The 8,575-nt window shown below is 38.4% G+C and overlaps 1 protein-coding gene across 10 annotated transcripts in view; it reads left to right on the top strand.

The window, feature by feature from the left end:
- The window catches only part of LOC102030177 (interferon-inducible protein AIM2), a 74,572-nt gene that overhangs the window by 54,907 nt on the left and 11,090 nt on the right, over positions 1-8,575 (top strand). For 4 of the 10 annotated variants that reach the window (XR_001236920.1, XR_001236919.1, XR_001236918.1 and 1 more), the window contains 3 exons: positions 2,359-2,504; positions 4,040-4,228; positions 5,487-6,539. Coding sequence is in view for 5 of the 10 variants with exons in the window: in XM_013522462.1 (XP_013377916.1) it covers positions 2,359-2,504; positions 4,040-4,171; positions 4,551-4,632; positions 5,487-5,548 (422 nt within the window). In the remaining 5 variants the exon portion in view is untranslated. Of the gene's footprint in view, positions 1-2,358; positions 2,505-4,039; positions 4,229-4,550; positions 4,633-5,486; positions 6,540-8,575 lie in introns of those variants that run through there. The other 6 variants (XM_013522460.1, XM_013522458.1, XM_013522459.1 and 3 more) reach the window with 3 other exon arrangements.

The raw sequence follows: 8,575 nt of genomic DNA, 5'->3' as shown, positions 1-8,575 counted from the left end.
TTTGTGACTAATAGCTGCATTTCTACCACAAAATATAACCTGGTAATGAGCATGGGGAATCCAAGCCAGATTATATATCTGTCTTGTGGTGGTATTGTTGAGGAGCCAGTGTCTTATCTTACTACCCATCCATTTAGTTATTCACTAATATTTATTGAATTCCTGGTAGGTACCAAGAATTCTTCAGATTCTGGTAACAAAACAGAAAGTTAAAAATAAAATCAACTTAAGCCAGGTTTGATGGGGCACAAGTATAATCCCAGCACATGGCAGGCTGAGGCAGGAGGATCCCTGAAAATTTGAGGCCAGCCTGAGCTACAAAGTGAATTTAAGTCCAGTCTGAACTGCATAGCGAGACCCTGTCTCAAAAAGAAAAAAAAAAAAAAAAAAACAACAGAAAAAAGAAAGAAAATGAGTAAACAAATAAATTCAAATTTTAGCTGTGCTATTGGTTATTCAGGAGCATGTTATTTAATTTCTACATATTTGTACATTTTCCAAAATTTGTTACTGATCTCTAGTTTCATACTATTGTGATTGGAAAAGATGTACAATCTCTTATATATAAGACCTTTTTTATGACCTAACATATAATCAATTCTGGAGAATTTTCTGTGTGTGATTGAGGAAAGTATCTATTATGTCACTGTTCAATGTCATATTTTGTGTATATTTGTTAGGCCCATTTTCTCCAAACTGTAGTTTTAGTTCCATGTCTCCATACTGATTTTCTCTCTAGATCTCTCCATTGTTGAAAGTGGGGTGTTGAAATCTTTTACTATTGCCATACTGCAGTCATTCACTTCAGATCATTTTATAAATACTTACATGTATATATATTTACATCAGAACGATGGATAGGATTATGTCATATTTTATGCATACATAAATATGCATATGTTCATTCCAGTGTCAGATGTGTATGCACTTGCAATTTTACACCTCCTATAAAGTCTAGGACGCTGATGGCAGACCTTTTAGAGCTTTCAGTGATGCAAACAGCCTGCTGTGGCACATGTGCAGTAGGTTCGCCACCACTGCTCTAGGCTATCTCACCCCCTCCCACTTCTGTCAGGTTCTTAATTGCCCTGAGCTACTGCCTGTGTTCCAAGGTCAAAGGACGATTCTGCTTGGTGTGCTGAGATACCTGGCTGGACTCAGCAGTCAGGTGGGCTGCTGGCTGGGCTCTGTTACCCTCCTGGATTGATCAGGGTTACAATTATATTCTCCAGATGGATGGTACTTTTGCTTGGAATCTATTTGAGCACCATCACAGGCTGATTTCTGAATCTGGAAAAGATTGTTGGGCTGAAAGTCGGAAAGACTGAGTGTCCCTGTGGGGTGCGCTACACAGATATGTGCAGTCTCAGACTTGCCTTCTTGGGTCCAAAGCAGGGTGACATCACTTCCCAGCCACTAGGTTAGGAGAGCCAGATTTCTCCACTGCATATATTCATGGACACAGACTTCCCTTTCAACCTGGAGAAGGTCTGTGTGGAGCACCATGACCGGGGAGGTCAGCTGCTCAATCACCCAGGTTTAGTGAGGCTGGATGTGCCCTTTCAGAGATACGTGTGGAAGTGGCGTTGTTTTGGAGCCCTAGAAAGCCTTATGCAGATCTCTGAACTTGATGGTGGTATTAAGCAGGTCCAGATGCTCCTCTCCGCAGATGTGCATGATGTTTGCTTGCTTATCTGCCAGTCAGGGGAAGCCTTCAGCAAAGTGCGAGGCTGGGTGACAAGCTGTCTAGGGATTTGAAGCCAGCTGACTTGTTGATCACGCTTCCTGTAAAATGATGCTGTTTAGAAGTCTTCCTGGTTGGAAGCCTCCATGGGGCAGAAGACAAAGCCACCAAGATCCACCCTTTTCTTTGTTTCCAGCTGACCTAAGCTGGTGTAGCACTGCCAGTGGTCCCGGTGTTCCTCAAAAGGCAAGACATCAAGGAGCTCCTTGCAAAGTATTCCAGAGTGCTGGGAAACTGAATGGTCATCTGCAGCTCTCTTTTTATTCACTGTAGAACCTGGGGCCCCGGGAGTTCTGTGTGATACTGTGCTGGTTCTGAAGAGAAGTGTCATGGTACCGGTGAAACCATTTCTCTTACCTCGCACCAATGAAGCTGTTTTTAGTACTGTGGGCCTGGCAGATGTCTTGTCCTTGCTCTGAGATATGCACAGACCTGCTCTTATCTCTGCGGGGCTGCTGAGTGGATTTTGTGCAGGTCTGGAGCTGGGAAACTCCTAGTCTACCTCCCTGTAAATGTCATGCCTCTTACTTTGCTCTTGAAGATAATGATGTATAAATTTCTCAGCCGCCTTTGTTCTTCTCCTCTAGATTAATCTGTTTTTTTTCCCCAATCAGTTGATGCTAAACACAAGAAAGTGAAAAGGGAAACAAAGTCCGTTAACAAGAAAAGTCAAGATAAAAAGATTCCTGGTGCTTCTGCAGCCAGTAGACATAGTGCCACCAAGCAACCAGCTGCATCCAAAGTCCTTCCTCAGAGCAAGGTAGGATGGAGCCACTGAATGGCCTTAATCTTTATCATGACACCCTCAGATAACAATCTCTGTCCTTCTTTACCTTCTGATCTTCTGTTCCGTATCACACTGCACACATGTAGGGAAAGCAAGCTTATAATGTGAAAAGTACGTCCGAGTGACAGAAATAGAAGTTGGCTCAAATTTGGCTAGGTTTAAATACTCACTGAGTTTCTAATCTCTTTGATGGTCTGACCATACTAGCACATAGAGGTTGGATTCTATCAGAAGAAAACTCCAAGCTAGTAGCTTTCTGGAAGTAAGTCTTAAGTGCTTTCAAGACCAACAATTGTGGGGCTGGGGATTTAGCTCAGCGGCAAAAGCACCTGCCTGGCAAGTGCAAGGTCGTGAGTTCGGTTCCCGGTACCGGAGAAAAACAAAAACAAACAAACAAACAAACAAAAAAATAACAATTGTGAAGAAGTAGAAGAAGTAGAATTTCAATTCAGTGCAGGTGCAACAAAGATCACAGCCCATCCCACAGGAAACCCAGGCACTTAGGGCGCCTCTTGGGGTTGTAATGATTTGGGTTGAGTGAAAAAGCTCTGCGTATGCCATCATCGACCAAGTCTTTAGTCACTTCCCCGTCACTGGGACAAAATACCCAACACCCACAACTGAAGGGAAGAGAGGTGTATTCTGTCTTATCAGTTCATTCCATGGTCCACTGGTTCTAAGACAGAAAGAAGATGGCAGAGAGGCACAGCAGAGGAAAAGGTGCTCACCATGGCAGCAGGAAGTTCAGAAGGGAAGAACCTGGGACAAGAATAGACCCTTCCAGGCCATGCCCCCAGCACATGTAGCTCCTAACTGTGCCTGTAGCTATAAACTCAGCAATGATTAAATCCACGGATGAGTGAGTATAGCACCTCCATGATCACCTCCTCACGTAAGAACTTTGGGGGACATTTTAGATCTAAGCCATAACACTGAGGTTAAATGACTGTTTAGCTTGGAGAGAAAAATCTTAGAGAGCATCTCAGTCTATAAGAATAGTCAGCATAGTCCCGCTGGAACAGCTGGCAGTGTTTGAGGGTCCAATCACAGAATTCATAATGTTGTTTCAAATGAGTCTATTCCAGGCCTGGGGATATAGCTGAGTGGCACAAGTGCCTGCTTAACAAGCACAAGGTCCTGAGTTCGATTCCTTGTACCAAAAAAAACCCAAACAACCTCCGGGTCTTCCTTTCTGCTGGCTGCCCTGGCTATGGGTCCTGGAGAAGCCCCCACTTCCTCACTCACTAGTTTTGCCTCTGTGCACCATGCTGGCTTCCCCAAGGAAGGGGGGGTGATGGGTACAGGTGGCAACAGGATCCCTAGTAAGATATCTCTGCTACCTGCACCTAAAATTGGTGACAACTGTTAGGTATGAAGTTGCTAGTTTTGAAGCTGGAAGTTTTTCTTATATTTCTTTCTGGAGGCAGCTTCCTGAATGTTTGCTACCTGATTGATATGGCATTGCTTACTCAGCTTGGCAAAGACTGAGTACTGATTTTCTTTTACAGAAAATAAAACAAAAGGATCCTACAGTACTTGACCCAAATAGCAAAAGAAAGACGATGAAAGTATCAGTGACTGGAAAACAGAAGACAAAAAAACGTGAAGAAGAGAATAAGCGTGGATGTACATCCTCCCAGGTGCCAAAAAAGGGAAAAAATCTATAGCTGAAATCTGGAGATCATAGGGGCATTAAGGTAGGAACTGGTTGGAGGAAATCAGCTCTCCAAGGGGATGGTATTTGTGGGGTTTTTTTTTTTTTTTTTTTTTTTTTTTTTTTGTCAGAATGCTGAACAGGTTTTCCTGAATAGGATCTCCTGATATTTAGTACACTTGATTCTCACAGAACTGAAGAACCTTCCTTTTAGAAAATATCCATTTTAGATATATAATTAAGAAGTCATTGGGAAGCTGAGGCAGGAGGATTGCAAGTTAGAGTCCAGCCTGGGCTTTTCTATCCCAGGGCTATTTTTGTTTTACGGAGAAGGATCCAAGCTGGGCTTCCTGTCTTTTCCACAGTGGCTGATCTTCCCCTCTTCCAGACCTGTCCTTAATCTTCCTCATGACCATCCAGTGACGTCCAAGAAATGCCTACAAGTGGGTGCGTGCAGGTTCTCCACATCTCAGAGGTTCCTACTAATTCTATGTTCTAATGCTATTCCCAGCTCAACTTTAGGCATATAATAAAAATATTAGCTAAATTCTATTTTGTGGAGTACATAATGTCAACCATCTGCCTCAGGTTAGAAAATGCTCCCATCTGCTATTTTAGCATGCGTATATGATTTATTACACTTAATATTATGGTCTCAAGATGCAACTATTTTCCTACAAATGGCTCAACTTTATCCTTCTTTAAGGAGAGTAGTACTCTGCTATGTATAAATACATTTTTTATACGTTTATATGTTGATGGTCATGTAGGCTGCTTCCAAGATTTAGCTTTTATGAGTTGGGCTGGTATAAACATAGATATGCATGTATCACTAAATAATGTCATCTTTAACTCATTTGCGAAGATGGCTAGAAGGGGAATAGTTGGATTAAGTGGAAATTGTAGCTTTAGTTTTTTGAAGACTCACCACACTGATTTCCGTAGGGCTTGTACTAGCTCATATTCCCACCAAAAATGTAGAAAGTTTCCTTTCCCCTGCAGACTCACCTGCATTTGTTATTGTTTGATTTATTGACGATACCACTTCTCTCTAGAATAAATGGTATCTTAGTGTTGTTTTAATTTGCATTTTTCTAATGGCCACAGATGTTGAACACTTTCTTCATGTATTTATTGAGCATTTATATGTCTTCTGAGAAATATCTGTTCATTTCAGGTGCCCATTTTATGACTGAGTCTTTTACTTTGGGGGCTTTTTGTTTTTTGAGTTCTTCATATTCTACATATTAGCCCTCTATCTAGAGAGTAACTAGTAAATGTTTTTCTTTCTCATTCTGTAGGTTGTGTGCTCCTTCTATTGGTTATTTCCATTGCTGTGCAGAAACTTTTTAATTCAAAATGATTCCGCCAACAAAGGAAAAATTGTGAAGACAGCCACACATATGGACACATACAAACATAAAAGTTAAAGCAGACTTCTTGTCAGGAACTTTCCAAGTGGGAAAACTATGGGGTAACATGTTTAAAAATTCTGAATGACAAAAACAACTGCCAAAGTAGAATTCTATTCCCCATAAAAAGTATTCAAACATGGAAGAGAAATAAAGAGATTTTCAGACAAATAAAAAGGGATCATTTATTTATAGTGGAAGTGAATTAAAAGAAAAGTTAGAAAAAGTGATTGTGACAAATGATTATAATACCTTGTCCCCCCTATATAAAAGAAGCACACTGAGAAGTCATACAAGTAAATATAAAATTTTCTTTATTCTTATTTTTAAGTGCCCAGGAAGAAAACTGATATTCAAAAGCAAGGCCTAGGAATATGAAATGGTACAAATATTTTGCAAAAGAGAGGGAAAGTTTCTATGCCTCTGCAATGCTAAATTCTAAGAAGAGGAACCGAAACTCTTGCTTATTGCTGCAGGAAATGAAAAATGTTATAGTCCCCAATGGTTCAACAATTTCTTATAAAGTTAAATATACACTTATATGATCCAGTGATCTCACTCAAAGTTTTTGATATACTTGAAATGATAGTGTAAGTTCACACAAAGATCTGTATGTAGATACTTATGGATATTTTATTTGTAAGTCTATAAAACTTTAAGCAAACCATTGGCCCTCACCTGGGAAGTCATTAACTGTGGTGTACCAAAGTTGTTGACTGAGTTTTACTCAACAGTTAAAAGGAATAAACTACAGAAAACACAAATACATGGGTAAATATTAACTGTTACTAGGCTAGACTATTCTATACCTTGATTTATGTTGTGGTAACATGACTACATGCCTTCTTAAAAATTCACAAAAACTGCCATAAATTTTAATGACTTTCATTTTATACATTTTGTGCCATAATAAACAGAATATATTCAAGTTGGAACACAGAATTGTGGTATTTTTAATATTATTTCATTTTATTTAGAAAAGTTTCTCTGAAATAATTACCCTTTGCTTATAAAAGATAAAATGAAATGTTTAAAAAAGACCCATAAACACTTATTCAAGGATTTTAAAATTGCATATGTCTTACCCATGAAGCTAACAATTTCCAGTGTTGGTGAATGTGGTGGTGATGCACTTATTAAAAACAATGCCCACAAGTACTAGTGGGGCATCTATGTGAATTTACATTTATGTTTACATTCTTTGACCTAGAAATTCTAGTTTTAGGAATTTAACCTAACATTGGCTTGTGAACATTAATTAAGTAATTTTTTTTGCCATGCCAGATACAGAATCCAGAGCCTTACTCATGCCAGGCAAATGCTCTACCACTGAGCACTGTGGCTCCAGCTCCTGAACTTTGTTTCTTAAGTTATTTCTAATTTTGAAATATTTAGAAATAATGTAACACAAATAAAGAGATCAATATTAAAATAATTGTTAAATAAATCCTAAGTTTTTCATTAAAATAGTTCAGAAGTATAAGCCAGATTTACATGTTCTGATAAAGGTTTCAAAGATATACTATTAAATAAGAAATGTAAATTACAAAAAGTAATTACAATGACTATGTTAATTGTTTATAGATAGTAGCTGGTTGTTAGTGCTTTATCTAGTAACAGAACTAACATATTAGATATGGCTGGGAAGTTAGTATTATGTTAGTTCTGTTATTATCCTTATTTTGTCTTTTTTTGGGGTGGGTACTGGGAATTGAACTCAGGACCTTGCACTTGCCAGGCAGGCACTTGTACCACTGAGCTATATCCCTGGCCCTATTATCCTTATTTTAACAATTGAAGAAACTGATTCAAGCAGTTGTGTGTGCCTTTTCTAATTAATGTCACATTCTGATATTCCAGAGATCTTCACTGAGATTTCTCGGCCTCTTTTCTACATCAAAACCACTAGTTACGAACAACTCTGACCAATTAGCATCTCTGTGAAGTGTCTTGACATTCTCTTTGCTTTAACATTTCAAATCTAAGGGCAACCCTGGCTTCTCAGTTACATTATATTTATACCAAGGAGGAGCTCTGGTAGGGCCTTTTGGACAAGAATATAAAATAGTTGCAGGTTGTGGGATTGGAGGATGAAGCTATTTCAGAGAAAAAATCAAAAAGGAAATTTTTATTGGAGAAGAGTGTCATTTCTCACTTATACCATTTAGAGAAATGCTGACTTTCTTACAAGTTCAAAGGAGAATCAGTATGATAAGGAAAGCAAAAACATTGGGCAAATCACTTCAGTGACTCATCCTCTATCTCCTAATCAGCATCATTTGCATTCTCAAGAACATTAAATTATAGAGAGCTTACCTAAAGTTATATGAAGTACTAGTGTACTTCATAATATAAACATCACATCAAATTTTAAGTTACAAGAACTTTTGCAGCCTGAAATTTCAGGATGAAATCTGTTCCTAGCAATCAATTAATTCTGTGCCTTTGATCATTGCATTTAATCTCTGCCATTCAGTTTTTTCAGTCCAGATGAGGAGACTGGATTTCATCGTTTCTATATTTCCTTCAGAATGTACTTTCCAAAATAAGAAAAATAATCTTTAAAAAGAAACATTATTATGTAATGTATTACATGTTTTGTAATGTGTTTATATATACGGTTAAATATGTATATAACTATGCATGCATAAATAAATATAAATAAATACATGCATATATGTTATTAGAATAATACCAGACAAGAAGATAAAAAATGTCTAGTTAGCCTTGTTAGCCTCTACTATAATAAATGACATAAAATTAGAAAGGAGGTAATACATTGTTATTCCTTGCATCTTTGGCCCCTGAACGTAACAGTAGAACATTAGTGCTTTTTTTCTTAGATAAGTTGAGTGTTAATACTCTTGGTCCTTTACAGTATTGAACTTCTGTGGGTAACCACTCAGACTGCTTCAAAGCTCAGGGACATCTAAGGATACCTGAGGATGTGACACCACTTGTCTAGCGCAGGCATACAG

This window comes from Chinchilla lanigera, unplaced genomic scaffold, assembly GCF_000276665.1.
Source record: "Chinchilla lanigera isolate Chin_1 unplaced genomic scaffold, ChiLan1.0 scaffold00067, whole genome shotgun sequence".
Taxonomy (NCBI): Eukaryota; Metazoa; Chordata; class Mammalia; order Rodentia; family Chinchillidae; genus Chinchilla; species Chinchilla lanigera.
Note: the sequence above shows the minus strand (reverse complement) of the source record. Positions and strands in the feature narration are given on the sequence as shown.